Below are 20,463 nucleotides of genomic sequence, written 5' to 3'. Positions count from 1 at the left end.
AAGTTATTAGCTCTTGGAAAATTTTCTAAAGAACACAAAATCTCATCCTTGTATGTGAAGGAATGACGTTGTTGATGAAGAAATTAGAGATTTGTAAGGGCTTTTTTTTATTGTACCTTCAACAATTCCAATAGAGAACTTGCTTGAATGCTCAATTAACTTCTGTTATTTGATCTGTACTAACAAATATTTATAACAATAATTTTTTAGAAACATAAACTACAAAGTTTAAAGCATGTACTCAAAAATAAAAATTAATAATGTAAGCATAAATTAATGATTGTAAAAATCCATACCAGGATCTGTAACAATACAATGAAACATAATGGAAAAAATTGATCCCACTGAATGCACAGTGACCCCTTAAGGATTTATTCCCCTCTAGTACCCGAGGTTTAAAGAAATAGACCCTCTCAGGATAGAACGATTCTATTCACAAGTGTATTTATAAAAAAAATAGTGTCAGTGAATCATTCAACAAGAGTAAAGTACACAAATATTTAATTGTCCAAAACAAGAAGAAGAAACTCAAAATTTTCGTTGTTTTAAAATGAGAGGAAATTCCTCTATTTATAGACAACAAAGGGTGGTGTGAACAAATGCTTATTGTCTCTTATCGGAAAAGTCACAATTCTTTGGAAAATCCTTTGGAAAGGTCGCAACCTTTCATAAAAGTCACAACTTTTCATAAAAGTCGCAACTCTTCATAAAAGTTTCAACTTTGCATAAAAGTCGCAACATTTCATAAAATTCACAATTTTTCATGAAAAGGGAAGGCTAGTTTTGGAAATAAAATAAATTAAAAGGGAATCCTAGTTTGTGGTGGTGCCACGTAGGCGGGTCTAGGGTTCTCTTTTATATATATATATATATGATATATGATATATGATATATGATTACACATCATTGTCGTAGATTATGGTTGGATCATTGTTCATAGCTAAAAAATAAAGTTTCTATATTTTGCCAAACACCCCCTTCGTTCTTCATCTTCCTCTCCATAGGTCCATGACACCCCCTTCCACGGCAGCACAACTTCCTCCCCTTTATATAACTCACTAGTTGTTCGCTCCCCCATCTCATCTTTGGAAATACATTTCTTCCTCACCTTACTGATTTGCCTTCCACTTGGTCAAAAATCTCACTGTCACGACTTGAGCCTACACCCTGGACGTGACCGACACACGAGAACCACTGCTGGTCCCGAATTAAACCCTCATCTTGGTTGACTACAAGCGGAAGACTAACTCAAGCATACAAAGCTTAAAACATAATAAAATTCATTGAAACACAAATAATTAACTCAGAGTATAATCGTATATTCAACTAGCCAAAACTAGGCAACTCAAGTCTTTAAAACATTTAACAAGATAAATGAATAGACTTCTCAAACTCTACTCTCTATCTATGAAGCCTCTAACTGAAAATAATGAAAGTCGGGACAAGACCCATGATATCCTGACAAAACTGAAAGGTAAATGAAATCCTCTGGAAGCAAGGAGGCTCATCATAGCTAACTCAAACTCCATGTGGTATCAACGAAGCTCATGTTGATGACCCTGAATACCTGTATATACATCATAAAACAATGCATGCCAAATGGCTCAGTATGTGGAATGTACGAGCATGTAAGGAGAATTATAAAGCATAAACATAAACTTGAACTGGTGGAAAATAAACATACTTACCTCTTCTCAACTCAACTCAACTCAAAGAAACATAGTTCAACTCAGTCAAATAAGGTTCAACTCAATGATAAGATATTCAACTCAATCAAATAAGGCTCAACTCAATAATAAGATACTCGACTTTGGGTACTCAACTCTGGATACTCTGTTTTAAAACAGTAGAAAGCAACTCAGTTTGTATGCAAGGATACCAAATAAACTCTTCTTGTATACAAAAATACAAAGTAAACTATGTGTATATAAGAATACAAAATATCTTTGTGGGAGTTTCTCTAACCGACAACCATCACTATGAGCTATGTGATGATACAGCGTCTTGCCGCACGCTGCCAAGGCCGTCCTATACTTTGTCGGGGTATAGAACCTACTCACTAAGTGGATCAACTAGTTTATGCTTAAAAGCATTAAGGAATCATCTAAAAAGTATGACCCTTTTTCTACCTATGCTGGCTACACGATTTATAGAGAATTTGAATTATCTGAACTCAAACTCGTCCCCATATCGGTGCTCAATACTACTCCCAAAATGTAACTAGCTCATATGTTTACAAAAATAACTCTTTCTGTGGTTTGAGATTATTTCTCAAAATCTTTCTCTAAAAAGATATGTCACTTAAACTGCTCAAAACTCTTTTGGAAATCTCAGAATGTGAAAACATTTACTCTTGGGAATACATATTTCCCATATATCATTTTAAAGAAACTAAACTCGACTTTAATCTTTCTCAACTCAAGTGCTCAAGTCTTAAAACAATTTTAGAAAAATTTGTAAAAGACTTCTCAGAATAAAGTTCATGCCAAATTATGGAAGTGGACGACTCAATTCAAGGTTTTTAATAACCATAATTAGAACTCAATAATTGAGACTCAACAACTCAGAACTCAAGAACTTTAATGGTAATACTCGCTTCAAGAATGCTCGACTCAGAGGGTTCATGCGGAATTATGGGCATGAACTACTCAACTTAAGGACTTCATGGGTAACATGTAATAGTCCCATGATCAGGAATAAAATCTCAAAAGGGATTTGGAACTCAATACTCAAGACTTAGAACTTGGAGATACTACTTCTCTCAAATATACTCAACTTATGGAGTTCATGCTGAATTTATAGGCATGAATGACTCGACTCAAGGGTCTACATAACAATATGGAATTCATGTATACGACTCATGAATACATTCTCCTCATTCTCATACTCATTTACTTGAGTCTTGAAACAAGTTATTTTAATTTGTAGAAGACTCCCTGATTTTTGCGTAATCAACGACATAACTTCTGATGCAAGTGTCTACGATCGTGCAATAGTATAATAACCCAACCAAGGGTTGGGGTCATGTCCCAAGGGAGTGGTTTTGAGAATTAATAGAAAAATAAAATTAGTTCTAACTAGTCGTAGCTAAAGACATTAACGACTAAAAACATTGTAAATTAAAGGGGGGGTGACACAAAAGTGTCAAATATAAGTTGGGGGTTTTTGTCACAAGTATAGCTAAAATCAACAAAAATAACAAGAAAATCAGGTATGGGGAAAAGTTCTTGGGATGTGACCGCAATACAAGTTGAGATAAATCGTTGGGTACATGCTTTCGTTAGGAAATTTAAAAGATAATAGTAACTAGGCAAAGCTTTAGAAGGAAATAAGTTCTCTCTCAAGCAACTTACCCCGTTTCAAATGGGTTTCTCTCGAGCACCCATTTCCCGCATTAAGGCCAGCCTACGCCTTAGCCCACTCACTCTCTCAAGATGAGTGTTAGGATATGGGACTAGGGCCCACCCTCTCGGGCTGAACCCCATGTAGTCCCACTTCTTAGGCCATCAGTCTAGCGGTCTTGGTTTCACGACCTCTCTCTCGAACAAGCCGAAAACACATGGGTGGTTTTGTATTTGCAACTACAAACCCATTAAATTAAACCACAACCACTAGGTGAAATCACCATTAAAATACATCTAACCTATCAGCAAGCAAAACACAACAATAATATCAACACATATTTGCTAAATCACACCCCAAGAATAGGGGTTTTTTGCCATACATCAAGAAATAAGAAATTATACCTAAAATGATAGAGAAATCAAATGGGTATAAGAAATTAAACCTTAATATAGGCAAAGGAAGAAGAATGGAGAAGACCCACTTCCAATTTGGGGAATATGAACTCCTTCTCTCTTCAAGTCTCCCATAAAACCCTCTCCAAACTTGAGAGATAATAAAAGTACTAAAATTATATTAAGAATCTGATATTGTCCATTGATAATTTTTCTATAACTCTCAACGAGTATTTATAATTTTCAAAAATCTGTGCTACGACGGATCATTCGGCGACATTAGTTAGAATCGCCGATCAATTCGGCTATTCGCCCTTTGGTGTAGTTCTTCGCCGTCTTGCACCATCCTTCCGCATCGTCATGCTCTGGGTCATTGGGCGATATAGTACTACTTCGCGGAACTGCTCGGTGATGTGCCGACTTGATCCTTTCCTTCAGGCTCAACACACTGGAACAAAAGGCGAAGTGAGACTCTTCGGCGATTCGCCAAGTGGACTCGGCAATCCTCAGGCCTTCATTTTCTCGTTCTTTTCATCCTTTTCGTTCCTTTTTGCAAAGTAGTGTCCATGTTTTCCTTCAATCTTCGAATACCTGAAACTTAAGGGTTTTCATCAGATATTGAGATAAAACAAGCATATAAGGACACAATTTCTATTAAAATATAACCCTAAATGAGTCCAATTTGTGGACTCATCAACACCACTAACTTAAACTTTTGCTTGTCCTCAAGCAAACTCGAGTTCAGTTGATCACAAAGGGTGTCGCAAACAGTGCTACACAAGACTCAATCACGACTGTACACAACAAGACTCAAGTTACTCATGCAAAGATCAATTTTGTACTCAAAGATTCAAGTTGTGACACACTATTACCAAAGATTCTCATGCTCGCAATACTTGCTACTTGTGCAAGTTCAAGCTTAACAAAAACTATCTAAATTCCCTCACATAAAGAATGATTCCATATTCACACATAGTGGTTAATCAATTCAAGATCAGGAATCAGATGCAACGCTCACACTCAAAAAGAGGAACACAATGCATGTTTTCACCCATTGGTTTGCCCTTATTTTCCAATCGACTTTCGATTTGGCTTATTCAAGATCAAAAGGGTCTTTTCAAGGCTTGAAATGGGGTTGAGTGCAAAGGTATGGTCATTTAGGCTCAGTGACTTATTCATCCTCGTGAGATGTGGTGTACTCAAAACATCCTTTTCATTTCCCTTATCCCTTTTTCTTTTAGTGCTTCTAAGTCATCCTTTTATTCACTCTCTATGTATTGCTTGGAAACTCAATTCCTTTTGCACTTTTTATTCCACAACTTTTTTTAAGGGTTTCCATTTTGTCTTGCAATACCATGGGTTAAGGGATACTTTTCTTGCACTTCTTGACTTCTCCTTTTAACTTTTTACCACACCCCCAACTTAAGCTCTTATCCTAAGTTGGATATTCACTAAACCACAAATCAAGAGGCTTATAAGTAATGGGTCAAGGAAGGTTTAGGGTTCATCAAGGTTCTTCCAAAGAAAGGTAAGGCTCAAAGGGTGTTCAAAAGAGTTTCACACGCTCACAGGTAGGCCACAAAAGAGCTATATGTCAAATTTGGCTCACACTCTTTAAAGTCGCCTAAGATCATTTCAAGAGCACACCTTTCTAAATCAATCAGACTAACGAGGCAAATTCTGGGTTTATTCATGCAAGGTTCAAAGTAAGCTAATCACACAACGCATCGACACTTAAGTCAAACAAGACTACACATTTTCGCTAGTGTGCAATGATCATTACAAGAGAATCAATTTGATAAATGGCTAATCATAACGAGATGCAAAGAGTTCACATATTATCTATGCAACTTCATTTGGTCTCGTCATAGCCGTGCATTCATTTTTGTTCGATTGATAGCACTATTTAAGTCATCAGTATTGATCAGAACTGAGACTTAAATTTTACAAAAGAACAGCCACTTTAAACACATGAGAGGTGGCAAAAATTTTCGAAAAATGAAATTTTTTTGGAATGGTTAAAATCGTTTTGAAATTTAAAATAAAAGGGAGCCATGAGCTCAAACATCCACAAAAAGAAGTATTTAATATAATTAAAAACAGAACAACCCAAACATATGCAAAACACGAACACAAATAGTGCACAAAAGGTGAGCCTCACCCCACCACAAAAAAAAGCATTTTGTCGTCAAATGCAATTAACACAGAATCCGAAAGGCAAAATAAAGAAAGAGAGAGAGAGAGGTAAAGAAGAATCATGTTTACGCAGTCTTTCCATCTATTTGGGCATCAATGCTGACAAAATAATTATGGGTATTAAGGAACTAACCTTTTGTACTGATTGAAATACTACCGAGAAGCTAGGCCGCAATTGCAATCCAAATCCGCGCACAAACCAATGAATCAAAATACTCCAGAAGTGCAAGAAATATAAAACTATAGTGCAGGTGTGGGTTTGGAACAAATAAAAATATGAGGGAAGGTGAATGAAGTTAAAACTTTTAAACCTTTGGCTTGTAAAAACTGTCTACTCGGCGACGTTAGTTAAACTCACCAACTCACTCGGCAGAACGCCGACTGTTTGGCTTTTCCACCAAAGTTTACAGAACCTCTGGTTTACGGGTGTCCAAACGGTGGTTTCCATCGAGATCGCCGACTTGGTCGGCAATAGTCGTCGAGTTTTACAGAATCAAATATTGATGATGTCTAGAGTCAAATGGTGGATAAGGTCGGATTTGGTAACTCGCCAAATGGATTCATCACTTGCTTTTCTACACTTTTTGTTCAGTCTTCATAGTTTCATCTGCACAGTCAACACACCATTATTTTATCAAAGCAAAAGAAAGTAATACATGGTTTTGGGTTGCCTCCCAAACAACGCCTTAGTTAACGTCGTGGCACGACGTAGTAGCGCCTTCAAGCGTCTTCCAAATACACCACTTCAACCAAAGAAATCTCTTGACAATCCCCAAAATATAATTTCAAACGTTGACCGTTCAGTTTAAATGGAGGTCCTTCCTGACCTTCAATTTCTATGGCACCATTGGTGACCACTTGTGTAACTCTAAAAGGTCCAGACCATTTGGATTTGAGATATCCAGGAAAGAGTCAAAGTCAAGAGCTTTATAACAAAACCCAATCTCCTACCTTGAAGTCCTGCTTGAGTATTCGAGCATCATGCCATTTCTTCATCTTCTCCTTGTAAATGGCTGAACTTTCATACGATCTGAGTCTAAATTCATCCAGTTCGTTCAACTGTTCTACCCTCTCCCTTGAAGTTTTTGACCAGTTCAAATTTAAGGCCTTCAATGCCCACAATGTCTTGTGTTCTAGCTCAACGGGAAAATGACAAGCCTTGCCATAAACCAACTGATATGGATACATACCGATAAGTGTCTTATAAGCAGTCTGGTATGCCCATAGTGCATCATCAAGTTTGCTAGACCAGTCAATTCTATTGGTATTAACTGTCTTGGCCAGGATGCTTTTGATTTCTCGATTTGACACTTTGACTTGACACTTATTTGGGAATGATATGGGGTTGCTACCTTGTGTTTCACCCCATATTTGATTAGTGCCATTGAAAACCACTTATTGCAAAAGCGAGACCCCCCATCGCTAATGATCTCCCTAAGAGTGCCAAATCTTGCAAAAATGTAGCGTTTCAGAAATTGGACAACACTTTTTCCTTCGTTGTTTGGAAGGGTGATGGCCTCTACCTATTTGGAGACATAATCTACGGCCACCAAGATATATTTATTTCTGAATGAGCTCACAAATGGGCCCATTAAATCGATCCCCCATACATCGAATAGCTCGATTTCCAAAATAGAAGTGAGAGGCAACTCATGCCTTCTAGACATTTCGCCTTGTTGCTGACATTGAGAGCATGTCTTTGCAAATTCAGGTGCATCTTTGTATAGGGATGGCCAGTAATAACCACTTTGGAGGACTTTAGTGGCAGTGCGAATACCACTGTTGTGACCTCCTGCTGGAGATGCATGGCAAGCATGGAGAATTTTTACCACTTCCTCTTTTGGAACACACCTCCTGATAACATGGTCAGCACATTCTCGAAACAAGGTTCATCCCAAAAGTATCTTTTAACATCAAATAAGAATCTTTTTTGTTAGTGAAAGGTCAACTCAACAGGTATCAATCCACTCACAATGTAGTTTGCAAAGTCTGCATACCACGGTGTAGGTTTGAGAGATATAGCAAATACCTGTTCATCGGGAAAGGAATCATCTATGTCGACCTCACGCTCGGCATCTTCCCTTTCTTCCAACCTCGATAAGTGGTCAGCCACTTGATTTTCGCAGTTTCTTCGATCTTTTACCTCAAAATCAAACTCTTATAGTAGTAGCACCCACCTTATCAATCTTGGTTTTGCATCTTTCTTCGGCATTAAGTAGCGGAGTGCAGCATGATCAGTGTGTACTATTACTTCGGTTCCTAGCAAGTATGCCCGAAACTTTTCAAATGCATAGACCACTGCGAGCAACTCATGTTCAGTGATCATATTATTTCGTTGGGTACTATTCAAAGTTTTGCTCGCATAGTAAATTGGGTGAAATAATTTGTTGCACTTTGGCACCAATGCCATTCCACTAGCATCACACATTACTTCGAAAGATTCGGACCAATTAGGACTGACAATAATCGGGGTAGATACTAATTTTTCCTTCAAACTCTTAAATGCAACCATACAAGCATCATCAAAATGGAACTTCACTTCCTTCCCGAGGAGTTTGCATAGTGGATGTGCAATCTTTGAGAAGTCTTTAATGAACCTTCGGTAGAAACCTGCATGACCCAAGAAGCTCCGAACACCCTTCACTGAAATTGGTGGGGGTAATTTCTCAATGACCTCAATTTTTGCCTTGTCAACCTCCAACCCCTTTTGTGACACCTTGTGCCCGAGAACGATACCTTCATTCACCATAAAGTGACATTTTTCCCAATTGAGAACCAGATTCGTATCCACGCATCTTTGTAGCACCTGTCCTAAGTATGTCAAGCATTCCTCAAACGTGTCCCCTACGACTAAGAAGTCGTCCATGAATACCTCCATAGAATGTTCGACCATATCCGCAAAAATAAACAACATGCAACGCTGGAATGTTACCGGAGCATTACACAGCCCGAATGGCATCCTTTTGATTGCAAAAGTTCCATAAGGGTAGGTAAAAGTGGTTTTCTCTTGGTCTTCTGGCTCAATAGAGATTTGATTGTAACCAGAATACCCATCTAAAAAGCAATATCACCCCCTTTCTGATAACCAGTCAAGCATCTGGTCCATAAAGGGCATTGGGAAATGGTCATTTTCGGTCCATGAGTTAAGCATCCGATAATCCATGTATACTCTCCACCCAGTCACTGGTCTTGTTGGCACAAGTTCTCCTTACGCATTTGGGACTACGATTATACCTCATTTTTTCGGTATACATTGCACCGGACTTACCCACTTACTATCCGCAATAGGGTATATCACTACCGCATCTAGCCACTTGATGATCTCCTTTTTCACCAACTCTTGCATTGGAGGGTTCAATCTCCATTGATGCTCTACATTCGGTTTACATTCACTGTCAAGCCGAATCTTGTGGGTACAGATGCCAGGAGGAATTCCTACTATATCGGCTATTGTCTATCCAATAGCTTTGATATGCTTCTACAATACTTGAATGAGCAATTTCACCTGCCTTTCAAGCAAATCGGCTGCGATAATCACTAGTAAAGTATTATTGGCTTCTAAGAAAGCATATTTTAGATGAGAGGGTAGGGCTTTTAACTCCAGGTTCGGTGGTTCTTCTGTTTATGGATTCGCAGGAGGACTTTCTCTGTTTTTCAGGTCGATATCCAACTTGATTGGATTCCTTGAATACTCTCCTAATCCTGATAAGGCAGCCACCACTTCCTCATATCCTTGAACTTTGGATTCCTCATAATTGGCAAGTACAGAGTCAAGGGGTTCATTCTTGCACATTAAATGGCTAACACTTGCCACTGCTTCATCTATAACATCCTCAGTGGACACCACATGGATGTTACTTGGTTGCTTCATGGATTTGCAGCTATTGAAGGTCACCTCATTATCGTTCACACGGAACTTCAATTTCCCGCCTTCGATATCTACCAATGCTCTTCCAGTAACTAAGAATGTCCTTCCCAAAATAATGGGGATTTCAGTATCGATCTCACAATCTAGAATCACAAAATTAGTTGGAAAGATAAACCGATCTACTTTTACCATTATGTCATGAAGTATCCCTACATGGTGTTTGATTGATCGATCATCCATAAAGAGTCTGATTGTGGTTGCCTTTGGTTCACCCAAACCAAGTTGCTTGTATATTGCATAGGGCATCAAGTTAATGCTTGCTCCTAAATCGCACAAAGCTTTAGCGAATTGGAGCATGCCAATTGTGCACGCGATTGTGAATGCCCCAGGATCTTCTCTCTTGGTGATTGACTCATTTGTCATAATTACGTTGCAACTATGTACCTCAATCGTTTCATACTCCAAGCTCATTTTCTTTGTAATCAGCTCTTTCATGAATTTGGCGTATCCTGGCATTTCTAACAATTCTTCCACTAGAGGAAGGTTACTTGATAGATTCTTGAATACTAACAAAAAAAAATTGAACTTCTCATCTTTATTTTTCTTTTTCAAACGTTGAGGAAATGGTGGAGGTATTCTGGGTAAAAGGTGCGTGACTTTTGGAATCTGAACATGTTGCTCTGCATCCTCTTGTGGTTCTTTGGCAAGGTTTTGTGGAATATGCAATTCTAGTTCCTCTGTACCCTGGCTCTCTTCCTGTATTCGAAGGTCCTCATCCTCCATCACATTCCCTTTTTCCATCTTTCCACTACGGGTGACCACAACCAGCCCTCTTTCATTATATTTCATCAGTGTCCTGGATGTTAATTGAGCTGATAATAGACTCAATTGACCTTCTAGTGCTCTGATGGCATCAACATGCGAATTCACTTTACTGTTTAGTGATGAAAAGTCATCTTTCATTCTTTTTAGCAGATCATCAGAGCCCTCAACTTTATCAAGCATGCGTGAAAATAGATCATTTACCTGAGGACTATTTGCGCTCCCTTTTGATTTTGGGCTTTCACTCAATTGGGTACGGTCTTCCTCATGGTCATCTTGCTCAGCCCAATCGTGGCAATATCTCCTTGGTTCTTCACTCCTATAATGGTTCCAACCTTGATTTCTGCCCCGCTATTGATGGCGTGGGTGGAAACCCTCCTCATATCTTATGGAGTTCCAACCTTGATTCTCCTCCGATCTCAAGTAACCGGATGAAGAACCCCCCTCAATTCTTTTGGAGTTCCAACCTTGATTCTCCCCCAGTCTTATGTAACCTGAAGGAGAACCCTCCTCAACTCGAAATACTCCATATGTCCCCTTTATGTGCTCATGTATCACTTCCATTTGAGACAACATCTTCTTGATGTTTTCGTCCCTTTCCCTTTCTTTATCGAGTTTTTCTTGCGTTAATCTGAAGCACAGTGGGGAAACTTGGTCATCTTTTGTGTACCATGCTTGATTTACTCTAGTCATGCCATCTAGGAGAAATGAGGCTACTTCAAATGATTGTAACATTATTCCTCCTTGCACCAGCTGATCAACTATCCATTTATTCACCGAATCCAGACTATGGTAAAAATATTGGAGCAATAACTCACTCGGCAGTCTATGCGTTAGACATTTTCGCAAAATTCTCTTAAATCGTGCCCAAGACTCGTGAATTGGTTTGCCCTCCTTTTGATTAAAATTTTGAATGTCATCCCTCAGTTTCATCATTTTTTATGGAGGGAAGAATCTTTCATGAAAAGTCGTAACTAACTCTTCCCACAACTTGATGGAGTTCTTTGGAAGCTCGATCAACCACTTAGTGGCTTCCCCAGTAAATGATAATGGAAATAAGCGCAGCCGTATGCATTCTTGCGATAGAGTTTTGAATGACAGAGGGGTGCACACTTCTATGAAGCTTCGTATATGTTCATACGAATCCTCATGCTCTGACCCTCCATATAAACCTCTTGAATGTATGAGACGGAGTGTTGTGCTAGTTACTTCAAATGTTGCATTTCTGTCTGCTTGTGGGATGCAACTTGCATCTATCTCACTCACTTGGGCAAGGTTGTACACACTATTAATATCATCAATATCGTCTCGATGAAAAGCATCATCTGCTGGGTTGCCTGCTTGGTAACTATTTTCGTCGTTCACACTCATATGGATGTTGAAACACACAATTACACAAAACAAAACTAAAAATTAAATTAGTAAACTACCACTAATAAGAACAGAAACTCTATTAAACTAAAAATTCTCAAATAACACCACTCCTCGGTAGCGGCACCATTTTGATGTTTGCGTAATCAACGACACAATTTCCGATGCAAGTGTCTACGATCATGCAATAGTATAATAACCCAACCAAGGGTTGGGGTCGTATCCCAGGAGAGTGGTTTCGAGATTTAATAGAAAAATAAAATTAGTTCTAACTAGTCGTAGCTAAAGACATTAATGACTAAAAACATTGTAAATTAAAAGGGGGTGACACAAAAGTGTCAAATATAAGTTGGAGGTTTTTGTCACAAGTATAGCTAAAAACAACAAAAATAACAAGAAAATTAGGTATGGGGAAAAGTTCTTGGGGTGTGACCGCAATACAAGTTGAGATAAATAGTTGGATACATGTTTTCGATAGGAAATTTGCCAGATAATAGTGACTAGGCAAAGCTTTAGATGGAAATAAGTTCTCTCTCGAGCAACTTACCCCGTTTCAAATGGGTTCTTCTCGGACACCCATTTGCCGCATGAAGGCCAGCCTACACCTTACCCCACTCACTCTCTCGAGTTGAGTGTTAGGATATGGGACTAGGGCTCAACCTCTCGGGCAGAACCTCATGTTGACCCACACCTTAGGCCATCAGTCTAGCGGTCTTGGTTTCGCGACATCTCTCTCGAACAAGCCGAAAATACATGGGTGGTTTTGTATTTGCAGCTACAAACCCATTAAATTAAACCACAACCACTAGGTGAAATCACCATTAAAATACATCTAACCTATTAGCAAGCAAAACCCAACAATAATATCAACACATATTTGCTAAATCACACCCCAAGAATAGGGGTTTTTAGCCACACATCAAGAAATAAGAAATTATACCTAAAATGATAGAGAAATCAAATGGGTATAAGAAATTAAACCTTAATATAAGCAATGGAAGAAGAATGGAGAAGACTCACTTCCAATTTGGGAAAGATGAACTCCCTCTCTCTTCAAGTCTCCCACAAAACTCTCCCCAAACTTGAGAGAAAATAAAAGTACTAAAATTGTATTAAGAATCTGATATTGTCTAATGATAATTTCTCTATAACTCTCAACGAGTATTTATAATTTTCAAAAATATGTGCTACGATTGATCATTCGGCGATATTAGTCGGAATCGTCGATCAACTAACTGATTCGTCGTTTGGTGTAGTTCTTCGCCGTCTTGCACCATCTTTCGGGATCGTCGTGCTCTGGATCATTAGGCAATATAGTACTGCTTCGCGGAACTGCTCGGCGATGCGCCAACTGCTCCCTTGTTCCGCCGACTTGATCATTTCCTTCAAGCTCAGCACACTGGAACAAAAGGCTAAGTGAGACCCTTCGGCTATTCGCCAAGTGGACTCGGCATTCTTCAGGCCTTTATTTTCTCGTTCTTTTTAGCCTTTTCCTTCCATTTTGCGAAGTAGTGTCCATGATTTCCTTTAATGTTTAAATACCTAAAACTTAAGGGTTTTCATTAGATATTGAGATAAATTAAGCATTTGAGGACACGATTTCTATTAAAATATAGCCCTAAATGAGTCCAATTTGTGGACTCATCACTCTCCAAAAAGATTCAGAGGGACTTACTCAAAAGACTCGAAAGAACTCTCAAGACTTGACTCTTAACTCTACCTTGAATTTTAATTAAGAATTCAAGGTTATGATTTGTGATAGGAAAGTTGTCATGATGATTAAAAGTGTTTTCAGATAGTTAATCATAAGAAACAGTAAAAAAAACACTGTCTGGGAGTAAGTCTGCGATGCGGAGATGCATTTAAATATTTGGTCGCGAAATAATTTTGAAACAGTGGGATCCGCAATCTCTCCGCGACGCGAAAAGAAAAACTCACTATGATGGAACAGGTCCACGTCGTGGACCTGGTACTGGTTTTCTGTCCGACTTTTTCTTCCATGTTTTCTTTCGCCTAAAGTCGATTCTTTTTCTCAATTTCTCTTTCCATTCAGATACCCAATACATGTACACAAGAATCTAATCCAACACAACTCTAAAATCGACACGATTTCCTCAATAACTCTTCAATCTCATCTAAACTCAAGAATGAAAGCCAATTTCAAAAACATCAAACCTTCAAATTTCTTGAACGAATTTAGCACTGAAATTAACATGATTGGCATGTGGGTGAACAAACCCAACACTATGGAAGCTTACATACCTTTTAGGGATCAAACCCATGGCGAAAATCCACAACAAAACTCAAGAACCTCGATGAAAGCCTTGATCATTTTCTCTTTTCTCTTTTTTTCTCTTCTTTTCTCTTCTTAAACTCTCAACTTTTCATGACATAGGGGTACACCCTAGATGTAACATTGTGTACTAGACGCCAAAGGGCTTAACACAAGCCACTTAGCATATCATAACATAAAGTACATAGAAATGATGTGGAAATTTTAAAACTTTCTTTACAATCGACGTTTTTTATAAAAGCAAGCAGAAGTCTAAAACACTTTGTCTCAAACCATCTAATACAACTTTGAGTAACTCTTGGGACACAGCCCATACAAAAGTCTAAAACATAAAAGAAAGACATAAAGGTAATGGTGGCTTTATCCTCGATGCTATGAGGACTCACCAAATCTTCAACTCCTTTGCACTTCTAGAAACCTATCCTCAAGAATGGAACTCAATGTCGCCAAACCCTACATTTGATAAGAATGTAGGCAAGAGTATACGTTAGTACAAAATGTACTAAATATGTTAGCTAGCATAACATCATAAGAGCATAACATAATGGTTAGCGAACATAAGACATAAGCATAAATGGCAATAACATATTCATCAGCATAATCTCCAACATAGACATAATATAAGCATTAGTCATCATAAAGCATGGTCCATATACATAGACAATACTTAGACCTTCATATCATAAGAGAACCATTTCATAAGTAACCTCCAAGTATATTTGTGCAAGGCATGAATGAGATCCCATAATCCAATCCATGCTAAGTATCCCCTTTGGTCCTCATAATCATACTTACCACCTCATGGTCTCACTCTTAACTTAATTCTCATAGACAAGGGAATCTTCACCTTTACTAAACATATCAAGGAAGGAAACTATAACAACAATCCAATCTAAGCATACATCATATAAGATAAACACTTTATAATTAGCTTCAAGTCATACTTGTGCAATGTATGGATAAGACACCATAATCCTATCCACACTAAGTCCCATTTTTAGGCTTTCATACATATTGATCATCTCTTTGATCTCATACTTAGCTCATCATAAAGGACAAGGGTAATCACCTCAAGTCATCCATATCATGAAATCATAAAAACAAGGGGAATCACCTCTAGTCATACATATCATGGAATCATAGGTATTCGCCTCCATATTCATAATGAGATAAAGGTATTCGCCTTCATATCTATTTTAGGGTATAATGTAGGTATTTGCCTCCACATCATCACATAAGGAGCATAGGTTATCACCTCCATGATCAACATAAAGGCCAATGGGTAATCACCGCTTGCCTTGGGTGTCATACATGCATAAAGGGTAATCACCTTACACTCTCCATATCATGACATGGGTAATAACCTCATGTTTAACTAATTAGGAATAAGGGAACTCACCTCACATTCCTATCATATGAAGGTCTTTGGGGGACTCACCACAACCTCATCACATTTCATAGCCCTTGGACTTAGATTCATTTTAGGTGAAAATAGCCTTTCAACCTAGAATCATTCTACGTGAGAGAACCTTTCATATCATATCATATTCATGCATGAGTGTGTATGTTAGAATGTCCTTGCAACAACACAACTACATATCATGATCATAGACACTTCAATATCAAAGTGTTCATAAACATATTCATAGATTCATAGAAACATGCATAATATCATATCTTGCCCTCTTATGGGTCAAGGTTCATATCAAATCAACACATCTAGAATTACTACATTAGACATGGCCTTCTATTCTCATATAGATTTTACTCTCAAAGCATTAGCATCAATAGTTCATCATGTTAGCTTTACTCTCAAATCCCTAGCGATCATCATTCATGACTACAAGCCCTACTTTCAAAGCTTTACTTCCTACAATCATCATAAGTACCTAGATCACAAGATATTATAGTCACAAGCTTCATTCCTAAGCAATTTTAACCATATTTCATCATAAAGGCTCAATCTCAATCATTACTAGTTCAATTCATGTTTACATGCTTCTTTTCTTGAACAATTACTATACATAACATCAATTCTAGAAGATCCTCTATCAACCGTCAATTTCACTTCACAAGGCATAAACCCACATTCTTCAATTTCATCAATTAGACTAGGGTTAACTAAGGAAAACATATAATATCATCATAATATCTTGATTCAATACTAAATCAATCATAAAAAAATACTATCCACTCAATTAGAATCATACTCAACTTGACCCACAATATTGGAAGGAACCCTAACTTGAATAGGGGATTTCATCTTCACAATTGGGGGAATTCTAGGGGACTCCATGGATGGAAGAATACATGGATGAATAAGCTAACATCCCTTGGATATAAATCCCTCACAAATCTTGGAAGATTGGAGGAATTGACCTAGCTTGACCCTTCTTCTTCTTCTTCACTTTCTACAAAGAGGATTTCTTGGAGGGAATTGGGTTTGTTTTGGGTTAATTGAAATACTAATTTGGAATCACTTAATTAAGGTTCTAATAGATTTATATAGGTGGTCTAAAAACTAATAAAACAATTCAAAGACCAAGGATGCCTCACCCACGAGACCAAGCCCATGCACCATGGGCGGGTCCACAAGGCGTGCTGGTCCTCTGTGAGTGGTGGCCTGCAGGTCCTAAGTTGGGGTCTTGACCCATGACCCCTTCCCACGTGGTGTGGTTCCACCTACTGGGTGTGAGTCCCATCCGTAGGTGGCCCATTTTTGGGCAATTTCTAAGGGTTGTTTTAGGTCCCCCTCAAGGACCCTTGGTTGATCCTTTGGGGGTCGTACCTTGACACCCTAGCCCTAAAACCTTCATTCTAAGTACGGGAAGTCATATTTATGATTCTAACCCTCACGTCAAACTCTAGAACCTTCACGTAATATAAAGCTCTAGTTTAGCCTACTAGTTTCTGGGGTGTTACACAACTAAAACCCTAGGCGTATATTATGATTATAAAACTAAACCTAATAGGATTAGACCCTGAAAACCTTACTAAAAATGAATTAAATCTTTTTGGATAAGGAAAAGACCAAAATACCCCTCACTATTTTCGGGTAACTTTCCTTGACTGGACAGTTGGACTTAAAAAGGGCATATCTCACTGACCCGACCTCGAAACTTAGCAAAATCAGTGACGTTGGAAAGATAATTCAAAGTCCTTTCATTATATATCTTGTATCCCACCTAAATAACCCTGTACTAAGAGTTCTGATTGTTTGAAGTTGATCCAAAACTCATATCTTAAGCATAACTTGCAAAATTTCAGATTTTGCTATTTCCAATTTAGTTCTTTTTGGAACTCAAGGTGCTACATATAGTGACCTTAAAACTCAAGAAATTTTAAATTCCTCGGTAAAATCTTACTCATATCGAAGGATGGTTCAAGTCTTAGCTCAAAAATTTTCTGGGGTGTTACAATATCTCCCCCTTGGGATCATTCATCCTCGAATGATGACTAGACTAGGTATGGAATGGGTTATTCTTACTAAGGTATGTGTCTAATGGTATGCTCTTACTATATTCAAGCTTAACCCAAATCCTTAGGTTCAGGTTCTATACCTCTCTAAAGGGAATCTCATCCCCAAGACTATTACTCTTTACCACCACATTAGGCTCATATCAAGAACCACCTAATGTTTAACAACACCACATTCAAGCTTAGTACTCTAACAACTCCATGGGCTCCTACTAACTAACTCCTTCGGAACCAACTAAGGGATCTCATTTAACTATTTCTCATAGTAAAACCTCATCCTCCTATTCCTCCTTATTTATAACCTTAGATGGAATTATCACACCATCACTATCACGATAAGAACATCAACCTCCTTTTTATAACATCACTCCATTACTAAAAGGACCTCTGAAAAGATATCTCCCATACTCTTTCGAACTCATTACTATCTTACGCTCAAACACATGACTTGATTTCTCATCTCGTCATCTCCCCCTTAGGTCTAAAGCTGACACTTGAAAGTTATGGACCTATTCCATTATCTCTAACTGGTCTACATCCTCTTTTACTCTAACACTCGGGACAAGTTTATCTCATGACTACCGAATTCTCAATAAGCAGGTACTAAGACTTCTTTCTAAGGTGTTTCTCTTAACCTCTTTTGATTACATACCTCTCGGTACACCTCTTAATGCTCTTGTTATTCTTGTGACTTAGCCACACTTCACTACCCTTATCTAAAGGTTAGGGTCTCTCACTTGTGCCACTCATATTTATTGCAGCTAATCACCTCAATTCCTCATGTACTCTATGTCAAGTCTACCAGATCAAATCTTAAGACTAACATCATCACACTCATGTTACCATTCTTTGGATCATGACACTCATCTCAAATTCAAGCTTAATGTTCATTACTAAACCCGAATATCAATACGATTGCTCGCCTACTATGCTATACCTCATTACTTGATCAGTTATATAACCTTCTAAACATCATGACCCTCTCAAACATATTATAAGCCTAGCTTAGATCTATCACTTTATGAATACTTTTGCTCTTCTATTAGACACTTACACTTGGTCATTACCTACACAATGCCACTTCACCACAAACTCCTTTCTAGCTACAACACGCTCTACCTCCTATGATGGAATCTTCACAACTCATCACTGCTTAGTCTACCCATAAGGGAAAACTCCTCATCAACAACTTACTGGGTGCATGACTATAATAACATAATATGCCCCATCACTATCTCCCTTTCATAGATTTCTATACCTCTTCATACTTTCCTCTAACTTTGGGCTCTTTTGCTACTACTGCTCATGATCTCGTAACTCATGTTACCTTTTCAGGTGGAGATATTACCCGAGCTCTAAACATACCACCTCATAAGGATCTCAACTCAAACCAGGCTTAGGGTAGAGAGCACAACTCGCTTTTAGCTCAAATGCACGATTCATATGAATATGGGTGCATTTCTCTGAAACTGAACACTTACTCACTCATGGACTTCTCTCAAACCCCTCTGGAGTCAATAAGATTGCAGATTTTTTTGCAAACAAAAAGCTTTGTGTTTTTTATATTTGATTGTAGAGGTTGAGGAATAACTTTAAAAGGTCTTGGGAACACAGAGGCAGGAATTTCACAATTCGAGAAGCTCTACTATTTTTAGTTGTCACCGGTGTTTGATTTACCCACATTGTCAATTCCTTGCTTGAAATTGAGCCCAAAAACCTAAGGGATCGTTTGGTTTGCAATCAAGTTATATTGAATTATTGTGTGGGAATTATAATATAGGGATTTAAAATATCTTACTTGAGTTTCTTTTTGTTTTTAATATTAGGTGCATGCATATCTTTTCATTATTTTTTGCCTATAGCATTTACATGCATATAAATAATCTCCTTTTGAAAAGTACAAAGTTTGTACCTTCAAGTTGATATTCTAACTTAGGTTTCTCTTAAATTACCAATATCAATTTTTCATTATTGTGTGGGAATTATAATATTTGGATTTATGCACTTATTTGGACATGTGGTGTAAGAATTTGTTTGGTATCATGCTTTCTTTCATTGCTTTTAGGGGTGTTCAAAACCGAACCGTAACCAATTAGCCAGCCGCAAAATTGGCTTATGGCTTATTCGTATTGTGTTATCAAAAAAATGGTTGGGGAACGGATTAAAATTTTTACAATTAACAGCTTATGGGTGGTGTGGGGACGGATTATTCAATTTCCTTACTGGGTAAACTGTTAACCCATTTACCATACTTGTATTTTTATTCTAGGGATATTAGCCTCATTTAATATTTTACCATAATATATAACAGTAATTATATATTTATCTTTTCTTAGTGCTGACTCCTAAAGGCTAACGTTATAAAACCATGAAAACCTATTTACTTTTCTATAACTATCTATTTTGCTTTAAAGAATAGAGTACAAGTCAGAAAACTCAGAAAAGCAGTGAGGATATGTGCATGAAATATATGCAACAATTTATCGAGTCATTGACAAAGCTGCTTCAAATGGTCAATGAAAATGTGACAACCAGTTGAAATTCTAGATCAATTTATCCATTTTATCTTGTTACTGCTTAAAAGTCATTATTTTTGTAAGGTGCGTTCATCGAAAAAAAAAGATACCACAGAAATTAGAGGTTAACCAATACACCTCCCGAAAACAGTCTGATAATTGCTAATTTGTTACCAAACCAAC

General features: G+C 37.8%; 1 protein-coding gene across 1 annotated transcript; it reads right to left on the bottom strand.

Annotated features, from left to right (window-relative positions):
• Positions 1–9,555: 9,555 nt before the first annotated feature.
• Positions 9,556–11,994, bottom strand: LOC125838305 (uncharacterized). The gene is made up of 3 exons (XM_049517372.1): positions 11,603–11,994; positions 10,416–10,942; positions 9,556–10,334 (listed from the first exon to the last, which is right to left on the bottom strand). Exons 1-3 carry the CDS (start codon positions 11,992–11,994, stop codon positions 9,556–9,558), a joined length of 1,698 nt encoding a protein of 565 aa, XP_049373329.1.
• Positions 11,995–20,463: the final 8,469 nt, after the last annotated feature.

The sequence above is a fragment of the Solanum verrucosum genome, unplaced genomic scaffold (genome assembly GCF_900185275.1).
Source record: "Solanum verrucosum unplaced genomic scaffold, falcon-dt-bn FXZP01000110.1, whole genome shotgun sequence".
NCBI lineage: Eukaryota > Viridiplantae > Streptophyta > Magnoliopsida > Solanales > Solanaceae > Solanum > Solanum verrucosum.
The sequence above is the reverse complement of the archived record's forward strand: the minus strand, read 5'-3'. Positions and strand labels throughout refer to the sequence as shown.

Excerpts from the sequence above, each read along its gene's own strand:
- LOC125838305 (XM_049517372.1), bottom strand. The coding sequence starts at position 11,994 with ATGAGTGTGAACGACGAAAATAGTTACCAAGCAGGCAACCCAGCAGAT. Across the intron at positions 10,943-11,602 it reads TCCATCAAGTTGTGGGAAGA|GAGTGAAGAACCAAGGAGAT; the intron begins GTTAGTTACGAC and ends GAACCATTATAG. Across the intron at positions 10,335-10,415 it reads ACCTCCACCATTTCCTCAAC|TGGAAGAATTGTTAGAAATG; the intron begins GTTTGAAAAAGA and ends ACCTTCCTCTAG.